Source organism: Mytilus edulis, chromosome 3 (genome assembly GCF_963676685.1).
Source record: "Mytilus edulis chromosome 3, xbMytEdul2.2, whole genome shotgun sequence".
In the NCBI taxonomy this organism is placed as follows: domain Eukaryota; kingdom Metazoa; phylum Mollusca; class Bivalvia; order Mytilida; family Mytilidae; genus Mytilus; species Mytilus edulis.
The window spans coordinates 45,705,887-45,731,037 of NC_092346.1; the positions used below are offsets into that span (position 1 = coordinate 45,705,887).

Consider the following 25,151-nt stretch of genomic DNA (forward strand, 5'->3'; position numbering starts at 1 on the left):
TTTTTGGCGAGTTGAAAATAGAAGTCGTTAAAAATTATATCATCTTCATGTATATTAAGACCCAAAATATATCATGGCTATCAACATATTCTTACCACAACTCTTCTTATGGTGCTAAACACTTCTCCTGAAGCCTGCAAACATCTGAGTACATGTGTAAAGAATGTTCGTCTTAGAACGTACAGAGCTGTAATGCTAACAAACACATTTTCAGCTCGAAAACTGTTCCCAGAAAGCACAACAACCAAGATGACAGGCAAGAAACACACAATGTGGCCTGTTAATTGAAATACTGAAGCTATTCCATAACAGTTTTTTGTCTTTCTAACAACTGCAAGTTCATTCCTGTCAAAAATAATTGTACCTTTGCAAGATAGGCTTTGTGTGTCTCAAACTGATTAAGGCATACACATTTACATTTTAAATAATAATTCTATCTCTGATCAGAAGTTTAGTATGTTACCTCCAAAATGTTACACTACTTAGAAGCAAATTATGTTAGTTTTTGTTGAAGCAATACCAGATAGTCTGCTAAATTCATTAATGGACCAAGCTGCCACACATTAGAAATAGCCAATAGAAATTAGCTGACACTGTGTCAATAAACCTTTTACAATATTAACTAGCATTACAATATACATCAGTACTGTCACACAGAAGGTTTATTGGGAAAAAAAACAAGCAGCCTGTAAGCACATACAAAGCAAACTACCTTTCCCTTTAAATCAAAATAAACAAGGATGGTTGCCAATTTTACACATTCAGTGAAAAATGATTTGAAAGAAAATTGGAATTGGAAAGGAGACAACAATTCTGATCATTAACACTATCATTAGCACTATACACTTATTCACCAACAAAATACACATTCTTTTTTAAAAGTCAAAGACTCAAAAATAATCTTTTGATCGTTCAATAATACTTCAATTTTTTTTTTTAAATCAGAATTCTACAGACAGTCTGTCGAAACAGTGAAAGCATGCAATCTTGGTTTCTATGAACACAACCTGCATTTGTTTCTAATCTATCAAAGAAGGTCCATTTGCTGGCTACATTTCAGATTCCATTATCATTTTAAAATTCTTCTCAATATTTGAAAGAAATATATGTACAGATGTGCAAAATAAAACATCCGCCTTTTTCACAGAAGCTATGAGAAATCTCTTTTATCATTTTCCTAATGTGTTTATAAGAAAAGTAAGAAGATACCAAGGGGGGGGGGGGGGACAATCAATAACAGGTAAAAGAAAGACAGAAAGAACCAAGGCCAAAGGAATTATCAATAAAGTTAATGAAACTAAAAAACTGAGCAAAAGAATATAAAGTTTGTACAAAACTGGTCATTTTTAGATACTGTATTCATAAATATTGCAATCATTTACTCATGTTACTAGATTTTGAAGAATGGACAAAAATGTGAGATTTATTATTGAGATTTCTGGAAAATCTGCATACAATTTAGTTACACCAAATTTTGATCCTTGTTTGTAAATAGAATGAAATTCTAAACAGTGTGGCTGTGGCCATTGATTGACAAATTAAATTCATCCATTGACTGGGACAATTTAGGTGAACGTTTGTATGTCACGACCACTGCTCACTATATACTTTTTAAAGACACTTAAACTATGGGGTCACCAAAGGTTCTCAACACCTTAATAAAGTAATTCGAAAAATTAATCAGAAATAACACGATATTTTGATTTATATCAATTATATAAATCAAAACATAAAGGTTATTCTGATTACTTTTCGATTCTTTTTATAATTAAAGGCGTTAAGAAACCTTTTGTGACCCCACAGTTTAAATGTCTATCGTAGGTACGTCGTGAACAGTGGTTGTTACAGACAAACGTTCACGTAAATTGTCCCAGTCAATTGATGAATTTGATGTGTCAATCAATGGCCACAGCCACACTGTTTTGAATTTCATTCTAATACTCAAAAACATTTATCTCACTGTAATTTTTGTTTTAAATGATGTACAATTCCACCTTACCACTATTCTTTCAACAGAAGCGAGTAGTTCTCCAGATGTTTGAAAGCCTCTCAGCACGTAAGTGAAAAAAGTTCTACGAATTGCATTTAAAGCATTTATGCTGACATATATAACCTCAGCTCTAAAACTGTTTCCTGAGAACACAAAGGCATAAATAATTGGTATCAAGCATAAAGAATGGCCAATGAGTGTGAGCAAAGCTGTACAGCCATACAATCGTTTGGTCTTCCTAACTTTAGCAAGTTCAGACCTGTTAAAATAAAATATATTTCTCAACTAGCAAAATATTGATTAAAACCATCTAATATTGATACTGTTCAAGTAAAAGATATGTGCTCTTTCTAGCAAAGGAAAGTGGGAGAGGAAAATTAAATAAGTGCAAATTTTGTACAACTTAAAAAACAACTTATATAAAAAAAAATTGACCAGCACCTAGTGCACACTAAGCCTATCTATTAACAATGATTAATGAACGAAACGTTTTCAAATAAATAATCTAAAAAAAATGTTTACCAGTAGTATCTCAACACATTTTGACAATCAGTGCAAAGAAAGGATTTATGACTCAAAAGATATTGTAAAGATATGCAAATCGAATTCAAATAAGACCAGCACTTGTGTTCAACACAAAAACAAAGAAAAACTAGACAAAGTGATGCCCCTGATTTCGACTCTGAAGTAACTGTGGTACTTTCTATGAGATATAATTGTGTCTTTTAAAATACATAAAGTTACGCATGGGAGCACACAGGTCTATGGTTCACTGTAGGAGGAGTTATACGGATATGCTATGCATCTCTTATGCTAGTATACTGTTACTCGCAAAAATAACAAAGTTAAACTATCTCCCAAAAGAGCAAATATTAATCCCTCTGTGGTATGGAAACTTGTGGTATGGAAACTTGTGGTATAATTTCAGAGCAATCCATATACCATTTCATAAGTAATTGTCTGTAAAATAGAAAAAAAGGAATAATGGGAAGGATAGACAGAGGAACAGGGGTACAACAATGTGCCCCAAACTTTCAGTTACCATTTGATTGTTATTTAAAGTTTCAAAGAATCCATTAATATCAAACCTACAACCATAATTTATTTTCATATAAATAAATTTTAGAGTGTAGAATTTATGATCCTTATAATGTTTGGATCTTTAAAATTATTTATTTTATTCCAGCCAAAAAGAATATGCAAGAATGAAAAACTTTTCCAGTAATAAGCTTAGGCTCAAAAGAGTCTGTGTGTTGCTCACCTAGTTACAGCTTCAACAATCAACACTCAAACATTTATAAATTTGACATATGATTCAAAGGATTTTCAGGAACGAAATATTTCACACTATCAACTCCTGATGGAAGCAATGACCTTTGATCAAGTGACATCACAATCAGCATGTGTCGTCTTACAGACAACAAAAGTATGTAAAAGATATTACTTACAGCTAAAAGACAATGTCCTGATGGCATTCATTGTAACATGGGCTGAGAGTTTGATTCTGTCATCACCAGTGGCAGATCCAGGGGGAGGGTTCCGGGGGTTGGAACCCCTCCTTTTTTTGGACGATCAATGTATTTGAATGGGGACATATAGTTGGAACCCCTTCTCCTGGGTTGGGAACCCCCCTTTTTAAAATGGCTGGAATCGCCCCTGGTCATGACACACTAACAGTACTGATCTATAATATTTGTTGAATGTTTTTAAAAATCTCCATCCCAACAACAGTAAACCATACATCCAATATTGCCCTTACATCAAAAGTGCACATGATTTTGATCGAGACATATTTTCCCACCTGTTTTTGGTTTTGAGCATTTGGATTTATCTTACCATTTTAAATTCAATTTACCCTGTAAGAAGATATGTATTATATATTATATAGCCACAACCAAACATCATATAAAAAAGACATCTAAAGATCAAAGTATAGTCTTCAACCATACCCATACGCCAACTTCTAATTCAACTGCATCACAACATGGTTTGAAATTTAACAGGGAGCATAGAAATTGTAAGCATTTTGATGTATGTTATTAGAATAGGGAATGGGTTGATTTAAAAGATATAAAAACACAATAAAATAGTCAAATCTAAAAAAGAATTACGAAATCAAAATGAAACAAAAAATTGGACACAAACCTGGTATCTTCTCAATGTTACTAGTATTTCAAACCCGAATCGGAAGGCAAAAGGGATGAAAAGCGTCGTGGAAAACATGATGATCTGGACTAATGTTACCATGAGATAAACTTTTTTGACTGTTATAGTACCTCCAACCATAACATATGAAAGAAGTATTAAAAATACAACTAGTTTGGCAGAAGTAAAAAAAAATCCTTCAAATGAACCACCTATGTAAGACATCGTCATCACTTTTTTCATCTCCTCCCTGAAAATATGCAAATGAGATAATCCATTACGATGTATTCAAATATAATCCAAACAGGGTCAATTTTATTCAAACATGATGGGCTCATTTAGGGAACTATTGTATCTATTAGTGTGAATCTATTTCTAAAGTGCTATTCAGTTCAAAAAAAGAAGTAGGGATGGGATATAAAACAAAACATTTCATATGCAATAAACATTATACCCACCAAAAAGCAGTGATTTATATCCACAACCTATTGAATTTATCATGTATATAAAAGCAATAAAATCATATGTGTACATGTTATGTGTCTGTATATACAGTTTTATACAGAATCATATTTTCACTATATGCAATGACCAAACATCAACTCTTTAACAGAATGAACAAGTGTTGCTATATCTAACATATCATACATGTCAAGGATTTAGAATCTACAGATTACACCCCAGAAATACCATCCCATACCATCAACAATTTACTGTAAGGTCATGCATTTCAGTATGATAATCTGATGTCCAATTCAACAACCTTGTTCACACCATATACTCAGACACATGTGTTTTAGTTGTCTGACTCTCATAGACTATTCCCAAAAGCATAACAAAATGCAAGCAGAAATCAGAAAATCATTTTCTCAAATAAAAAATCTTTTGTTAGTAATATAGATAATTGTAATATTTTGTAGAAGAACACACATGTACACTGATGTTCATATTGTTTCTTAGAAGCATGTGCTGTGTAAAATCACCAGCTGCTATATAATTTTGCTACATCGATATGTCGATGTAGTATGAGTGTGAATGAGACAACTTTCCATCCTAGTCAAAATTTGTAAAAGTATACCACTATAGGTCAAAGTTACATTCTTCAACCACGGAGCCTTGGCTCACACGGAACAGCAAGCTACAAAGGGCCCCAAAATATGTACATATATATTATCATTTTGTGTAATCTAAATAATTTGATTCATTCAGAAAGAACCATAGGTTCAATTGTATTTTTAATGGCACAGTATAGACCCAAAACGACAGTAACTCTAACAAACTTCAGTCTTGGTATTATTCACAAATGAAGTTGGTTTGTTTCTTTCAATTTTGTTCATCTGCCTGCATGCCCTGATAGCAAAACATATCCTTGACTACTAGGCTGATGTTGATGAAACTTTACATAGATAGTGAACACTACTCAAAGATTTGCATAAATAAATATAATTCCAGTCCTGAAGGTAAAAGGGGAAATAATCAAATTGTTACTGTTCTCTATTCCTAAATCTAAATGACTAGATATTGGTCAACCTATGAAGCTTATGGAAAGTGTATTCTGGTCTAAAATGTTGAAGGGGAGATAATCAAATTGTCTTACATTAATATTACAATATGCTGAAAGTTGGAGGGTATCCCTTCGTGAGTTCAAACACTCAAAGGTTTAGTTTGTCTCATTCAATTTGAAATCTAGAACCAAATTTTGAAAATTGATTTATACTTTTACAGAAACTTATTCACCATTTCTGACCTTACCATTAATCTATCCATTGAAGCAAACAATTCTCCTGATGTCTGGAAACTTCTCAGGACAAAAGTGAAAAAAGTTTTACGAATCACATGCAAGGCATTGAAGCTGACATATAAAATCTCTGCTCGGAAAGTATTTCCAGAGAACACAAATGCATAAATGATGGCTGCTAAACAGAAGAAATGGCCAAAGATTTGAAATAGAGCTGTACATCCATAGAAACTTTTGGCCTTCCTCACAATAGCTATTTCTGACCTGTTGATTAAAATTAAAATTAAAATTTGAAGACATAAAGCTAAGAAATCAGATGTGTGCAATTTCTATATCTAACCAAGGACAGTGTATGGATTTGAAGCACTCTGTATACAAGAGTGTGAACCATTTTCAATAATCTGATATCTGATGATAATTGATATAATGGTGTTAGTAATAATTTTATTAATTGGGTATACACTTATTGAACCTAAGCATACATTGATATAATTTCCAGTAACACCAATATACAATGTTAGAAGTGCAGAGCATTTGATTGATGATTTAATGCCAGTTTTCTCACTTTAGTACTATAGTGCTATTTCATGGCAATATGCTTGTATTGGTGAGGGAAGCTTGAGTGCCTGAAGAAAACAACCTAAGGTTGAAAAACATTTGAAAATGATTGTTTTGAAAACAAACACCTAACCTAGGCCTACTCATCTTAGGATTTTAGAATGAACTCTAGTTTGGATGATCAACCTTAAAATTACTATTAGTTTTTGCTTTTAAAAAAAGACAAAAAACAAAAACACACAAAAAAAATATGTCCAAAAGACACCATGTCCCTTTCACATATTCAAAAACTTCACTCATAACTTTTACACATGTATACAAACATACACCTTTGAAAAACCTCAACAAACTAATTTTGTCAATTCCTCAAATTTACATCTGGATTTCAACATTGTTTTGACAATCTGACACTGTAAATATTACTTCATTGTAAATCAATTATGTGTGAAACAAAACTTGACAACGACTGATCAGATAGATTCTTTAATTGGAGCTGGTCATTTGAACCATTCGTTTAGCATTAGGGTAAAAACAATATGCCCCCACCCCTTCGTCACATAAGGTCTCCACCAAAATGACACGTTTCTTTTATGACCGTACAGTTTATTTATAAGTTTAATGAAAGTCAAACCAAAAAACTGACAAACCTTCAATCTTCTGAATGTAACCAGTGCTTCCAAAGAAAATCGGAAGGCTAGTGGAACGAAAAGTGTCATAGGAAGACGTATGGTTTGGATCAAAACTACTGTAAGGAAAACTTTTTTTGCTGTCATTGCACCTCCAACCAATGCATAGGTAATCAAAGTAAAAAGTATGATGACTTTTGCACAAGTAAAGAAAAATCCCTCAAATAAAGCCTCTATGTAAGATCTTTGTAGCAACTGTTTGACTTCTGTCCTGAAAATATTAAAATGATATCACCCTTATAGTGTTTTATCTAGAACTGAATAAAATGCTTCGCTGAGCGCAGCATGATACGATCGCAGTGGTTGAACCCTGAACAGTTGGTGCAAGTTTGGACATAATATTAAAGCTTGTTACTTTCTGAATTAGGATTGATATGGTACCAATATACAATGTTAGAAGTGCAGAGCATTTGATTGATGATTTAATGCCAGTTTTCTCACTTTAGTACTATAGTGCTATTTCATGGCAATATGCTTGTATTGGTGAGGGAAGCTTGAGTGCCTGAAGAAAACAACCTAAGGTTGAAAAACATTTGAAAAAAGTAAAAACACAAAAATACTGAACTCCGAGGAAAATTCAAAAAGGAAAATCAAAAATCAAAAGGCAAAATCAAAAGTCCAAGCACATCAAACGAATGGATAACAACTGTCATATTCCTGACTTGGTACAGGCATTTTCTAATGTAGAAAATGGTGGATTGAACCTGGTTTTATAGCTAGCTAAACCTCTCACTTGTATGACAGTCGCATCAAATTCCATTACATTGTCAACGATGCATGAACAAAACAAACATACTCAAAGAGTAAAAATGTCAAAAATAGGGGTACAACAGTCAATATTGTGTTTAATCTTAATATCACTACATAAACAACAAATGATTGTTTTGAAAACATACACCTAACCTAGGCCTACTCATCTTAGGATTTTAGAATGAACTCTAGTTTGGATGATCAACCTTAAAATTACTATTAGTTTTTGCTTTTAAAAAAAGACAAAAAACAAAAACACACAAAAAAAATATGTCCAAAAGACACCATGTCCCTTTCACATATTCAAAAACTTCACTCATAACTTTTACACATGTATACAAACATACACCTTTGAAAAACCTCAACAAACTAATTTTGTCAATTCCTCAAATTTACATCTGGATTTCAACATTGTTTTGACAATCTGACACTGTAAATATTACTTCATTGTAAATCAATTATGTGTGAAACAAAACTTGACAACAACTGATCAGTTAGATTCTTTAATTGGAGCTGTTCATTTGAACCATTCCTTTAGCATTAGGGTAAAAACAATATGCCCCTTCGTCACATAAGGTCTCCACCAAAATGACACGTTTCTTTTATGACCGTACAGTTTATTTATAAGTTTAATGAAAGTCAAACCAAAAAACTGACAAACCTTCAATCTTCTGAATGTAACCAGTGCTTCCAAAGAAAATCGGAAGGCTAGTGGAACGAAAAGTGTCATAGGAAGACGTATGGTTTGGATCAAAACTACTGTAAGGAAAACTTTTTTTGCTGTCATTGCACCTCCAACCAATGCATAGGTAATCAAAGTAAAAAGTATGATGACTTTTGCACAAGTAAAGAAAAATCCCTCAAGGATGATATCACCCTTATAGTGTTTTATCTAGAACTGAATAAAATGCTTCGCTGAGCGCAGCCTGATACGATCGCAGTGGTTGAACCCTGAACAGTTGGTGCAAGTTTGGACATAATATTAAAGCTTGATACTGTCTGAATTAGGATTGATATGGTACCGTCCAATATACCAATATACCAATACGAATTGTATAAAAAGGGCATGGTAAATTTTTTTAACCAAAAAAGCACTTTGTGTGCGTAGACTTTACGAAAGAAGGCAAATAAATAAACAAGTAATTTACACATATATACAGTGTTTCTCATTAAAACTATATACAAATTTAACAAAGTTAACCTGGTACATAATATAATGATATTAGAATGTTAGTCCCAGTGTTGAGCAACTTTTAGAAATAAATTGAAACAATTCATATACATGGAGTATACACCCATCTATAAAAGCCAGGGTATAAAAAGATCAAAGAAACTCCATTTTTCATTTTTACTTGTAGAAGTTCAGCTAGCCGTACATGCAATGAACTTTAAGGGTACATGAATGTATGCTCTACCCAAGACAACATTAGAAACAAACAAACAAAGCCAAAAGCTACAATAAGTTTCTGAAATCCAAAGCATAGCTATGATTGACAAAAGTAGAAGCTGCACACAAAACAAACAAATCAACAATAAAATTAAATTATACCCTTTATTCTTTCTTGATTTTTTTGGCTCGACTGTAATCTATACAAGTTTGATTTAATTATTTGTTGCAAGTCCTGTCCTGGCCAGAAAATTTGTCAATTATTGATTTGTACTAAGAACAATTTATTTAGGTTTGGTAGTTTGATAGATGCATGGCTAATATTACTTATATTAATTACTTATTTTGGAAAGTTACAACTGCTATTGTCAACCAATCAAATCAATGCATAGGTCTACATAACATAAACCTTTATGCCATTTAACTTCTTCATTTACATGATCTATGTACAGTAAATGTGATAATTTACTTCTCAATAATAATAAGTCTAAGTCAAAATACAAGATCTAAGAGTAGTCAAAGACATGTGTAATAGATCAGACTCAAATGGCCAGGTTGAACAGAACGTTTATAAAACAATGGAGAATGGTTTATATTGAACATATTCATGTATGGAGACAAGAAAATCTTTCAACAACTCCATAATAAAAGGTGCACAATCTGAATTGTTTTCAAACTTTTAGTGAAGTTCCAATAAATAAAACAAATTTTGTACAATATTTGAAAATTTAGCCCAAGAAATGACTAAGTAACTGAGTCTGAAAAATGGGAAAAAAAGATATCATGATAGCAATGAATAGCATGTGCATATCTTCAACAAGTATGCAATCTTTCTTTGATTGACTGATTGTTGGTTGAAGTTACAAAAATCATGGTGAAAAACTTTTCAAGGTGTTGATTACAAATATCATCTACCCATGTTTACCCAAATTCCCAACTCATATCATTCAACCATGACAATAAAGAACCTGATTAAAAAAAATAAATCATAAAATCTGTGTACATTTTTTACACCTCATATTACTGTATATATTCCCAATTTTCATTATTAAATCATGAATCAATCCATAATCATATTTCAAATCAAGAACAGGAATTGAGTTGGCAAATCCCTCGTCTTATCAGCTTACTACCCAACCTACACATCTTAGAATTTGGGAATTAATATTTATTAAACTATAGATTAGATGATCAACATTTAAATTACTAATTCTAAATGAAAGGAAGTTATATTTCCATAAGACACCTTGCCCCTTTCATATTTTCATATTTGGGGAGTGAACACTAAAATCTGGATAAAAACTCTAATTTGTCAAGTATTCTAAGACATTTACATCATAAAGAGCATGTATAGTAAGTTTCAAGTTGATGTTACCACAACTTCAGGGCAAACTATATTGCACCAAATTTTGTCCCTCTGTCTGTGTGTCTGTCCTGTATCTTAAGACATAATAAAATAGGAATCAGTCATTATTTAATCCTGCTTTTATTCTGCCTTTTAGACCCAAGGCAACCACATGAAGACTTAAAGTAATGTATTTTTCGCATTAGTAATACTATCAAATACCAATTTATCCTGAGGTTTTAATGCAAATAATGAGTAGGGGTGAGTATCTGATACATATATCTTATTGCAGAATTTCCCAAAATTACAATAACATTTTGAATTTGTGTTCATTCTTCAAACATCACAATAAGTTCTAAACTTACAGTATCTTCGAAATAAAGAATAACAAACAGGCTATTATTTGATGTTTTGAGCAGTTCATAATACTTTCTATACAATGCATTTTGTATAAATAGTGTTGTGCGCAATCACAGTACATCCTATTGAAAATGAACTATCTTGTTTGAAATAGAAAGTGTCTGTGCAGCACAGAACATTCAAGTACAGAATAAACATGGAATTTATCAAAAATTTCAAGCATCAGAAAGTATGCAAATTCCATAATTAAAAATAATTCCGAGTTCAAATAATAGCCTGTTAACAGTACTTTTTCACAAGAATGCACCTTTGAAAATTGGACCATATTCTTATTTCTCTTAAGACAACTGTGAATACCTAGTGGTATCCACTCTTTATACCCTACCACACAATCACAACTTCAGGTGTTGGTTCACTTGATAGAATTACAGTTAAATTTTAGTTAAATGAAAATCAAATCAAAACCTACAAACCTCTAATCTTCTCAATGTAACCAGTACTTCAAAAGAAAACCGGAAGGCTAGTGGAACAAAAAGTGTCATAGAAAGACGGATAGTTTGGTGTAAAGCTACAGTAAGGTAAACCCTTTTGGCTGTCATAGCACCTCCAATCAATGCATAGGTCAAAATTGTTAAAAGTATGATGACTTTTGTACAAGCAAAGAAAAATCCATCAAACAAAGCACCTATGTAAGATCTTTGTAGCAACTGTTTAATTTCCATCCTGAAAATATTATAAAATAATATCACCTTTATCAATAAACTATGGCCTTTCCCTTTATTTACCAAAGCTACCCTCTTTACCAAGTCAGCTCATACATGCCTACAGAGGCACAACTAGCTCAATCTAATAGATTGGAATAAATTTAATAAAGTATATAAAAAATAAAATGCTTTGCTGAGTGAGCCTGATATGACCACAGAGGTTGAACCCTGAACAGTTTTTTCAAATGTGTTGTGAAAGCCCATTTATCATGTTTATCCAATGTAATTGTAGAAATTCAGCTAGCTGTTCATATAATGAACTTTATTGGCACATGCACATACATATATGTTCAGCCAAAGACAACATGGAAAACTAAGCTCTCATACAAAGCTAAAAGCTACTATAAGCTTCTGAAATCCAAAGCATAGCTATAATTTGACAAAAGTAGAAGCTGCACACAAAACAAACTTATTGACAATAAAATTAATATACAGTGAAACCTGGGTAAACCGAACCCTGATAAAACCAAATTTCAGTTTAAACCAAACAATTTTCAAAGTCCTACAAAATTTCCCTATCAATTAACGTTAATCTAACCTGGAAAAAAAACGAATCCTGTCAACACCGGATTCCGAAGGCTTTTTGAAGGCTCGTTAGTTGATATGTGTCTAAAAATTACCTGTCAAAATCGATTGATAGCAATCAAAACCAAAAAGTATTTTTAATTATTTGCATGATTAGATTAAAGAAACACAGGATGACAGCGTATCCCCGAGGATATTTGAGTTTTAATGAACTTGTGAGTTGCTATAACAAACTAATTAGAGGCCCTATGTATATATATAATTCAGATGCTCATCCTCCTTTATCTATTTGTCAACTATAAAGTCCAAGAATAAACTGGACCCCTGCTGTTGTTTCGCTCTTATCTTGTGGCAAACTATTGATCAGCAGGTGACGAGTTTAGTCTGAGAAGTCATGTGTACAGATAATTGAAAATGACGATATCGATTTAACTACAGAATTGTCTTTTGACAGTGACTGAGAATCTGAATTGGTCACTGAATTAACGGATTAGAAAATAATTGTGAAAAGCAAAATCGCTCCACGTCGGACATCATTGAACGATTCAGGCCTCTACATTAACATTTTTTAAGCATTTTTTTTTGGCAAGAAAATCAACTTGTCCGAACTCTTAACTCACTTGTCCGAATTCATAATTGTAAATCTAACATATTGATGATTTATGCAATAATAACACTTGGGCTTTGATTGTACCTAATAAAAAGAGCATTTTGTAATGTTATATGAATACCACATCAAAATACATTTCATTATTTCAGAATGAAAGTTGTTTTGCAAGACTGTGTTCTCTGACTCTATGTCACTATCATTTGTCAATCATTAAATCATCATTTCTTCCCAAACCACTACGTTCCCCTATAGACCTATTCATTCTTTAGTAGTGGTATGGGTTAAACCAAGGATGCATATACACCTGGGCACCTTGAACATGTATATGAGTAAACCTTCTTAATTTATTGATGATGTCAAAACAAGCTTTTACAATTTATTTTGATTTGTATATACATTGATATATTATCATGAAGTACATACACATTTCACTAAAAAATCTGCCTTTTTAGATTTTTTTTTTGATTTTTTCATCTTAAATTTTTATATCATAGATCTTATCAAATAAAACCTCTTTTAATGTATTGTTATGCATAAAAGCAAAATCAAATGAAACATACTTTAATTTAATATTTAAAAGTTTAGGTAAAACTACATATGGAGGTGCTCCTAATTCAAGGAAGCTTATACTAAGAAGATACATTAACATTGGTTTCTTTCCCCTTACTTATATCCCCCTGGTTAATGGCTGCCAGCATGTTCAAATACTCCAAATCAGAGACATATTATACAAGTTTTATATGTCTCTGGTTCAATCAATGAATAATTATTTCATTTAGTATGATCAATAAAACAATCATTCATATTTTTGGTAATGTATAAGTCTTGAATTTAATCTATTTTTATCTGACCTTGATTTTTCACTTGTCCCATCGGACAAGTAGTATGGTGAATCTACTTGCCCGACACCTGTGTCCACTTGTCCCGGACAATCGGACAAACGTTAATGTCGAGCCTTGTGATTTATACCTTTATACAACAAGAATTGTGATTGACGGAGTGGCATTTGGTTTATATCAAAAACGAAAAAATATGTCTATCTTCATCTACCTAGATTTTAAGTTTACATCTAAATCATCATGAAAATAAATTGTCGTCTGTTGTGTCACCAGCCATTATTCTTTCTTGAATGGTTTTGGCTCAACTGCAGGCCATTCACAAGGATATGATATCCAGTGCTTTTATAATTCACTTCTCAAAGTTAAGTATGTCAAAATACATGATCTAAGAGTAGTCAAATCCATGTGTTTTAGATCAAAGGCTCAAATGTCCAGGTTGGGCAGAACATTTATAAGACAATGGGGAATGGTTTATAATGAACATATCCATATATGGAGATAAGAAAATCTTTCAACTACTCCATAATTAAATGGTTTTCAAACTATTTATTAGTGAAGTTCCAAAGATTAAAACAAAAAATTGTAACAATATTTGTAAATATTGCCCAAGAAAAGACGGAGTAACTGACAAAGGGGATCAGTTTCAAAACAATTCTATAATAGGTGCATATCTTCAAACATGTATGCAATCTTTCTATGAATTTCCAACCCACACCATCCAAATAGGCCCCGGTAAAAATGAGGATTTAAAAACATCATGAAAACAGTGTACATTACAACTCATTTTCCCTGTATATATTCCAACTTTTCTTAAAAACGATTAAATAGTCCATATTCATATTTCAATCCAGTGAAACACCATTTTTCCTGTATTTATTCTAACTTTCCTTACAAGTGATTCATTGCACCCCATTTTTGTCGAGCCTTCGACTTTAGTCGAAAAAGCGAGACTAAGCGATCCTACATTCCGTCGTCGTCGGTGTCGTCGTCGTCGGCGGCGTCCACAAATATTCACTCTGTGGTTAAAGTTTTTGAAATTTTAATAACTTTCTTAAACTATACTGAATTTCTACCAAACTTGGACAGAAGCTTGTTTATGATCATAAGAAAGTATCCAGAAGTAAATTTTGTAAAAATAAAATTCCATTTTTTTCTGTATTTTACTTATAAATGGACTTAGTTTTTCTGCGAGGAAACATTACATTCACTCTGTGGTTAAAGTTTTTAAAATTTTAATAACTTTCATAAACTATCCTTGATTTGTACCAAACTTGGACAGAAGCTTGTTTATGATCATAAGATAGTATCAAGAAGAAAATTTTGTAAAAATAAATTTCCACTTTTCCATATTTTACTTATAAATGGACTTAGTTTTTTTGCCAGAAACAAAACATTCACTCTGTGGTTTAAGTTTTTAAAATTTTTATAATGTTCTTAAACTATCCTGGATTTCTACCAAACTTAGACAAAAGCTTATTTCTGATCATAAGATATTATTCAGAAGTAAATTTTGTAAAAAAAAATATTCACTTTTTCCGTATTTTACTTATAAATGGACTTAAAATTGAGAAAGGAAATGGTGAATATGTCAAAGCGACAACCACCCGACCACAGAGCAAACAACAGCCGAAGGCAACCAATGGGTCTTCAATGTAGCGAGAATTCCCGTTTTTAATTTAGTTTTTCTTCCAGTTAACATTACATACAGTCTGCAGTTAAAGTTTATAAAACATTTATTAGATTCATAAACTATCCTGGATTTTTTTACCAAACTTGGAAGCTTCTTTCAATCAAAAGACAGTATCGTGAGGGAAATTTTTATTGATGTTTTTCCTCATTTTTGTTGAGTCTGCGATTAACAGAAAAAGTAGGCGAGACACCGGGTTCCGTGGAACCCTTACGAATTTTTCTTGTATATATTCTAACTTTTCTTACAAGTGATTCATTGCACCCCATTTTTCCTGTATATATTCCAACTTTTCTTACAAGTGATTCATTGCACCCCATTTTTCCTGTATTTATTCTATCTTTTCTTACAAGTGATTCATTGCACCCCATTTTCCCTGTATATATTCCAACTTTTCTTAAAAACGATTAAATAGTCCATATTCATATTTCAATCCAGTGAAACACCATTTTTCCTGTATTTATTCTAACTTTTCTTACAAGTGATTCATTGCACCCCATTTATCCTGTATATATTCCAACTTTCCTTACAAGTGATTCATTGCACCCCATTTTTCTTGTATATATTCTAACTTTTCTTACAAGTGATTCATTGCACCCCATTTTTCCTGTATATATTCCAACTTTTCTTACAAGTGATTCATTGCACCCCATTTTTCCTGTATTTATTCTATCTTTTCTTACAAGTGATTCATTGCACCCCATTTTCCCTGTATATATTCTAACTTTTCTTAAAAACGATTAAATAGTCCATATTCATATTTCAATCCAGTGAAACACCATTTTTCCTGTATTTATTCTAACTTTTCTTAAAAGTGATTCATTGCACCCCATTTATCCTGTATATATTCCAACTTTCCTTACAAGTGATTCATTGCACCCCATTTTTCTTGTATATATTCTAACTTTTCTTACAAGTGATTCATTGCACCCCATTTTTCCTGTATATATTCCAACTTTTCTTACAAGTGATTCATTGCACCCCATTTTTCCTGTATTTATTCTATCTTTTCTTACAAGTGATTCATTGCACCCCATTTTCCCTGTATATATTCCAACTTTTCTTAAAAACGATTAAATAGTCCATATTCATATTTCAATCCAGTGAAACACCATTTTTCCTGTATTTATTCTAACTTTTCTTACAAGTGATTCATTGCACCCCATTTTTCTTGTATATATTCTAACTTTTCTTACAAGTGATTCATTGCACCCCATTTATCCTGTATATATTCTAACTTTCCTTACAAGTGATTCATTGCACCCCATTTTTCTTGTATTTATTCTAACTTTTCTTAAAAGTGATTCATTGCACCCCATTTTTCTTGTATATATTCTAACTGTTCTTACAAGTGATTCATTGCACCCCATTTTTCCTGTATATATTCTAACTTTTCTTACAAGTGATTCATTGCACCCAATTTTTCCTGTATATATTCCAACTTTTCTTACAAGTGATTCATTGCCCCTCATTTTTCCTGTATTTATTCTAACTTTTCTTACAAGTGATTCATTGCACCCCATTTTTCCTGTATATATTCCAACTTTTCTTACAAGTGATTCATTGCACCCAATTTTTCCTGTATATATTCCAACTTTTCTTATAAGTGATTCATTGCACCTCATTTTTCCTGTATATATTCCAACTTTTCTTACAAGTGATTCATTGCACCCCATTTTTCCTGTATATATTCCAACTTTTCTTATAAGTGATTCATTGCACCTCATTTTTCCTGTATATATTCAAACTTTTCTTACAAGTGATTCATTGCACCCCATTTTTCCTGTATATATTCCAACTTTTCTTACAAGTGATTCATTGCCCCTCATTTTTCCTGTATATATTCCAACTTTTCTTACACACTTTTATACAATCCATATTCATATTTCAAACCAGTGCACCCCATTTTTCCTGTATTTATTCTAACTTTTCTTACAAGTGATTCATTGTACCTCTTTTTTCCTGTATATATTCCAACTTTTCTCACAAGTGATTACTTCCAATCACTATTCATATCTCTTACTGCCCCTCCCATCCTTTTGTACGCATTACTCAATCTGTGTATTTTGAACTATACACATGTTATGCCTTCCGCTCCACTATATAGTGTTACAAAATGTTCATTTAATAAACACACAAAATATAACCTATCAAATCTACATCAGAACCATAAGCATCCAACAAAATTCAGTAACCTGATGCAGAACTATGCAGAAAAACTGACCGTCATTGCACATAAAAACACATAACAAATGCAAACCTAACGCAATATGCATTTCAAAAACTGTATATAATAATCTTTTATCATTACGATATTGATCTTATTTGTTTATAAATGAATTAATCTCATACATCCACCCACCCTCTTGTTAAAAATATCATTTGAGCAAGCTATAATGGTGTCGTGTGTATTATTTACATTATAGTCACATCAGAAACAGGTCTAAAAGGGGAATACTGCAGTGAATTAAATCACTTTCTTTATCAATGGCTAACTGGATAGTAGCTAATAAATGTCTTTCATAGGTTAGTTATATAGCCTTCTGAAATGGAGTGTTTCTGTTGGTTTCTGTTGGTTTTTATTTTTTTTTGTATTTTGTGCTGTGTTCTTTTAAAAACATATGAAATTTCCCGATTCCACTTTTATATCAAAAGGCAATTGCTAATCACTTTGGAACTGCATTGGACACCACATGAGAAGAAACTTCAAAATTCAACAGATCATATATGTAAATGACAATAGAAAAAAATATGTTTTTTTTTTAAATTGGATCTTTTTGACAAAATTGAAGTGAACAATTTGCTCTTGCTATAGCCCAATACAACTTCCATAACTTCAAGCTGTGACTTCATTCAACAAAATTCTAAAATTCTTGATACTTTGAATTTCAAACTGAGAAAAAAAAAAATTTCATGTTTCAAAAACTCTGATTAAATGCATTTTCTAACAAAAAAGCTTGAAAATGCAAAAAAAAACCTGTTATATCTTAATCTGTCAATCCTAAAAATACTACAAACGTAAGTTTAGCTAAGAAAACTTTAATCGTTCCTTTCCAACACATTTATTGCACATCCTGTGGTGTGTTCAACATAAGGTAATGGCATTTCTTGTATTAGAGCATGGTTGAACCTTTCATCCAGAGAATCTTAAATAAAATTTCAACTACTTTTAAATGGTTTAATCATATTTTGGTATTGAAAACTGCCAGCTTTAGTCCACCAATGTAGGCCAATCTTAATTTTGATTTTTTAATTAATGGGGTATATTGCTGTTTCAGAGCTGAACTTGATGAATTTGGTGTTTAGGAATTTTCACCAAACCACCTCAATTGAAAAATATTTTTTTTTTAAATATTTGTAGTCCAGAATATTTCTTACATGTTTTAACAATTAAATTATAAATTGTATATTTCTTTTGTTAATTAGTATACCATTCTTCAAGTGTCGCCAAAAAAGCCAAATAAAAACGAAAGATCTAGTGCATATATATATATATAACAAGAATTCAAACCAAACATCAGACAAACCTGTAATCTTTTAACTGTAACCATTGTCTCTGATGCAAACTGGATGGCAAAAGGGATGAAAAGTGTTGTGGAAAGGCGGATAGCCTGGTACAAAGCTATTGTGACGAAAACTTTCTCAGATGACAATGCATGTCCATTCATAATATATGCAAGAAAGGTTAAAAACACAATCAGCTTTGCCGAACTAAAGAAAAATCCAATAATTGAACCCCTTATGTAAGAACACGACTTCACTTTTTTCACCTCCTGCCTGAAAATATTCAAATGATTTATCTTTATAAAACATAAGATTATGAGATTGTGAATAATGAAAATATGTTCCAACTACTAACAGATAAGTGAAAAGGGAGTGAAAACTAGATTATATAGATTAAACATTATAATAGAGTTCCAATGCCCCCCACTACCTGGCCCATATTATCTGTTCTGTTGATGGGCAAAAAATCCAAAAAAATTGTTCTTTCAAATTTTTTTAAAATTATCTTACAACAGGGTTAAGACTTGACATTTCTGATATATTCAATATTTCCAAGAGAAACTTTTGATCATCACTGAAATTCCAAATTGTCTAAGACAATGCTGTTCTAATACCTTTGATATGAATTTGATAAAATAAAAAACTGGCAAAAAATGTACATGTGATGCATTAACAATGCAATTTCAATATAATATACAATTCTAAGGGGCAATTAACTTTTAACAATAGTTGATTGGCACAGAGTTTTTAACTCTTCAGAAACATTGCTGATATAAACATACAATGTAAGTTTCATTAAAATTTGGCCAGAATTGTTCCAAATAATTTGGCATAACTCTTTTAAAAATAATTGATCACAATTTAATTTTGAACTTGTCAGACATTGCTGATATAAACCTAAAATATAAGTTTTATAAAAAAATCTGGCAAGAATTGAACATGTGACAGACAGACGGACAAATGGAGGCCCTTAATTCCTAAACTGTAAGGACCATAACCCCCTAAATCAATCCATACTTTCCTATTGTGGTTATAAACCTTCTATTTAAATTTCATAAATTTCTATTTATATACACTTAAGTTATTGTCTGGCGACAATGATGACAACAATAACGTGATACCAATATATGACCGCAAAATTCTTTGCGATCGTAAATAAATCACCACGGTAACTTTTCTATGAAAAGACAAATGGAAAAAAATCATTGACATGAATAATCACACAGACACACATGATGTGATCTGTGAGTGTCAATTATTAGTGTATTTTTGTGAGTATTGTTAGTTTTTCTAGCTTATTAGTGCCAGCATACTACATTTGTTTATCTGCCATCAAAACAGAACTACAATAATATAATTACAATAGTGTGTACAGTTCTTGTCCATTCGTTTTTGATGCGTTTTGTTATTTGATTTTGCCATGTGATTATGGACTTTCCGAATTGATTTTCCTCTAAGTTCAGTATTTTTTGTGATTTTACTTTTTACAACTGATTTTAGAAAGATTTTGTGAGAATATTTATGGCCACTGTATACTTTCAAAACTAAATTGGTTTTTAAAACATTCATAAGCATGCATGATAAACACTTAAAGAAGAAAAAATACATGCAAAACTTAAAAGGTGTTTATAAACTACACTACCAATAACAGCATTATAGGACTAACACCCACTTTATTAATGAAACAATATATCAAATAAAGAGAATGTTACATGTGATGTAAATTTTAATATGTTAGATATGATTGAATTTATATCCTTAGAAGAGACTGTCTATTAAATAACTATTAACAGCATTGTTAAAAGTGTTTTTTTTTACTTGAAGGGGCCTCATTAGCCAAATGATTTAAGAAGTTAATCTTCTGTATTAGGTTGGACCCCATACATGGCAGATGTATTTGACTGGGGTTTAGGGCGTATGACATTTGCGCCGATTTTGAAAATTTTCATTCTTTCATTTGCAGCGATTTTATTTTTTCATTTGCGCCGATTATATATTTTTTCTTAATTGGATTCACAGGTAAGTTACAGGTAAGTTCATACTTTTATATTGGCTGAGCACATCTAGTATAAAGACAAATCAAATGACATTGCAGTTGTTAAATGGCTATCCCAATGTTTTGGGTAACCATTCCTTTCCCTAAAGGAAAATGACGCCTGCTTCACGTTTAACATTGTCTGACGCTCCTTATGATGACAAATGTCATACATTCTTAGACAACATACAAGTACACATTCCATAACGGTCAACCAATTCGTGATGGCATCCATAAAATTAACGAAGGGATGATTACAACTTCACCATTTGGAACTCTTGGTTTTAATAGCTTCCTTGTGAGAAAATGCGAACTCTAGAAATGCCCCCACCAGTACGTATGCCTGACAAAGAAAAGGTGGCCTTCGTTATCGACAATTACGCCAAATATAGAAGAGACGAAATCATAAGAAAGGAATATATTAGATGTGTTGCCTATACATACTCGGCAAGAACAGATTTATGATTTGAATGTATTCCGTTTTTTATGGATTTGAATGCTACAGTTACATATATATTTTTAATTCGCCATTTTAGTATAAACAATGTTCTTTTATCTTAGGTTTTTACTTCTTGATTTTAAGCAGGACACAACAGTTATATACATGTTATGATTGACAATTCATAACATATATGTACAACTGGCTAACTGAAGAGGTCTTTAATGATAAATGAAAATAACATTACTGGGATGGAGCGTTGTCTCATTGGCACTCATACCACATCTTCTAATATCATTTCACCTGTAATTTACCTGTAAAAAAATCGGCATTGTTTAATAAACCTTTCATTATATTTGGACAAGGCAAATTAAAGTCAAATAACCCCAAACTATTTTTGTGCCATACACACGGACAAGGGTCAAATAACAAGTCAAAAGTACCAATCGTGCCATTATGACATTATCATAAGGTTCTTTCACTAGGTCTTAATTGCTGTGTTTCAGTAAATTCTGTCAAAAACATAAACTGTGAACAATAGAATTCTAGACATATCAGCAATTTTCTTTATTTTTTATCATTTTTTATCATTGATATTCAAGGTTTTAATTAATATGAATTATGTGACTGGTTGAGTTATGTGATAACAATAACTCCCAAGCTTTTCCTTATATCTAAATATATAATAAAAATTCTCACACTTTAAATGTTCAAGGAAACTTTAGCAACCACTTCAAATGTTCTATGAAACTTTAGCAACCACTTCAAATGTTCATGGAAACTTTAGCAACCACTTTAAATGTTCAATGAAACTTAAGCAACCACTTTAAATGTTACAGGAAACTTGAGCAACCACTTCAAATGTTACAGGAAACTTTAGAAACCACTTCAAATGTTCAATGAATCTTTAGCAACCACTTAAAATGTAACAGGAAACTTTATCAACCACTTCAAATGTGCAGGGTCACATTTGCAATTCAATCTTACTTCTACAGTTAACTTCTGCCATTCATTATACTAAATTTAATTTGCAATTGTGTTAGGAAGTCATTGTCAAGGTCTGTCAACATTTGCAATTGAAATAAGTTGTTGTAGTTATATTTTTGCAATTCAGAGTAATATTGTCATAATAAAACTTGTTTCTATAAAAGATCTCACATGAACTTAGTCCTACATCATACATTTTAACTAATGACAATTTAGTGACTTACAATACTTAGCCCCAAAGTCATTGTATTTCTTTATTTATAAGAATTCCATAGCCTTACATATCAGGTTTAAAGAATGCATTTAGCCTAAAATAATGATATGGTTTAATTCAAAATTTCTAGTTACTAATATATATGCAACATAGAAATGGATAATTAAATCGTCTTTTTTCAGCATTTTACCAGATCTGAATAAATTACTAATGTATATACTTTTTATTTTATAACATTTTTTAACTTTAAATAAAATGTGGCTCAACAAATTTTAATTTCCTGATAAAATTACATAGAGGTAGGTTCTAGCATTAATTTTTTTCCAGCATTTTTCAAGAACTGAATAAAGTACATGACATATATATATTTTATATTTTTTTAGGACAGGTTAAATTTCTTAAAATATATGGGTCAACAACTTCTGGTTTACTGATATGACACATAAAAGGTTGGTTACAAAATTATCGATTTACTTCATTTTACCAGACCTGAATAAATTTCATAACAAATAAATATATTTATTCTAGGACAGAACTTCTGATTAATCTGTTTTATGCGAAAGCAGGCAAGCAAAAAAAGCATGCAGAGGTTAGAGCAAAGGTTTTCTAGTGCACATATATTTGTATATATATATATAAACATGCAGAATACTACAGTTGTGCATAAATATCTGTGAATATTAATATGGGGACGAAGTCCCCAATAACAGTAGAAAATTCAATAAAAAAAAAAATTCGGAAAAATTTCCCTAACTTTTTATTGTATACTAATGAACTCAAAATCGTTCAATTTTTTTTGTCGTGTTTTGAAATCCCGGACCTGCGCAGAAATGTACAATGTACTTCCTTTTTCCGGTCTCGTTTGTATGAAACTTTGAGTAAAATATATATTTATCAGTCTAGTATAAAATAGGAAGGAACGCGCAATACCAATTTCATTTTTAATAATTCCTTGATATGAAAAAACGTTACCTGATGATAGCGTTTCTTTGTTTACATTGCATATGACGTCATAATTTAAATAACGTCACAACTAAAATCCCTAACAACAGAACCAAAATCGGAAACGTTACGGTATTTCCGTTTCTTTTTTTTTAACAAATATTTAAGTTACAAAAAAATAATTCATACAGACTTCGTCCCCATTTACAGGTAATGCCTGCCTCATATTATCTATATGTTTTATACTGATTTAAATTTAAACTGTAGTACAATTGAAACTTCAAAGTATTTAATACCATTGAAATCAAAATAACAAATTATGACTGAATAAGCATAATGTATCAAGATGCTAAAATGATAAATTACTAAGTGACTTAAGACTGGGTTAGACAATAAATATTTTGCATACAAATTCTTGCTTGTATATTTCACACTTTTCTTCAAATTTATTGTTGTAATAACTATAGTAACAAGTAGTTCTTTAAGTTTATATGCTCAATTCATAGAATTTTTTTTTGCATGTGTGCAATTGAAGAACGGGATTAAAAAAAAAGAAAACTGAAGTCCATCAAGGCATTGAATTATTCCTTCCATTATTCTTTACATTTGTCAGACAATACTATTAACAATGGTTAATTTCATGAATATATGCATGCCATAATACTCTAAAGGGGTCTGAAAGATCTGCTATTAAATAATCATGCATGCTACAACACTTGAATAATTTCAAGTATTTTAACCATATGATATTGAATGCAAATTCTCACACAACTATGTAGGTATGGGACTATTTTTCTTACATTTCTGTAATAATAACAACATGAATTTGATGATGCATTAGTTATGCAGAATTTTTTCAAAATGCACAATTTACATTGACGAAATTTTGTTTTATCTTATTTTCATAATGCACATATATATTCACAGTTAATTTATGTACAACTATAGTATATAAATAAAATAACATAAATACACAATTTTAAGAAAATATCAAAACATGCAAATTAGTGTCAGTGGCTTTATACACAATATCAGGATATATTACACATCATGGCATGCTGTGCTAATTGTATGTAGCGCAAAACAAAGCATTAACATGTTTTAATAATCAACTGTGTACAAAATATGACAAAATAATACCATGCTTTCTGTGAAATACATGCAGTTAAATTTTTGTCATATACCATTTTTGGGTCTTAGATGTGCAAATTCCATCCATTAATAAAATAAAAATTCTACTTTGTTGTTTCTTTAAAGATTTTTTTTTTCATACAACATTGGGTTTATGCTGATGAATTATATATTTTCTAGGCAAAAAGGTTTAAAATGTAAAGACTAAGAGAAGTATGGGTTAATATGACACCATGCCCTGCAAACACTATTCAAATTCCATATTCCTTGAGCCTAGGAATCTTGTTCAAAATCCAATTTTTAAGTTTACATCATTCAGAACATGTGTAACATTGAGTAATTTGACTTCATAGTACTTTCTCAACATTACCATGATACAGTTTTGACTAATTAATGAATCGAAGGAAAAGGACGGTCACTCAAATCAGATAACATAATGCCTCTTCTTATGTAGATGGAACAGTGGTATCAGCAAAAACTTAACTGCAGTATTAAAACAGAAACATGCAACAATA

The 25,151-nt window shown here is 31.3% G+C and overlaps 1 protein-coding gene across 7 annotated transcripts in view; it reads right to left on the bottom strand.

Annotated features, from left to right (window-relative positions):
- The window catches only part of LOC139514304 (ATP-binding cassette sub-family C member 4-like), a 109,894-nt gene that overhangs the window by 53,934 nt on the left and 30,809 nt on the right, over positions 1–25,151 (bottom strand). For 2 of the 7 annotated variants that reach the window (XR_011662594.1, XM_071303351.1), the window contains exon 8: positions 18,912–19,161. The exons of 3 other annotated variants lie outside the window; for them this stretch is intronic. Coding sequence is in view for 3 of the 4 variants with exons in the window: in XM_071303351.1 (XP_071159452.1) it covers positions 18,912–19,161 (250 nt within the window). In the remaining variant the exon portion in view is untranslated. Of the gene's footprint in view, positions 1–5,887; positions 6,138–7,078; positions 7,329–18,911; positions 19,162–25,151 lie in introns of all 7 variants that reach the window. 2 more of the 7 variants (XM_071303356.1, XM_071303353.1) reach the window with 2 other exon arrangements.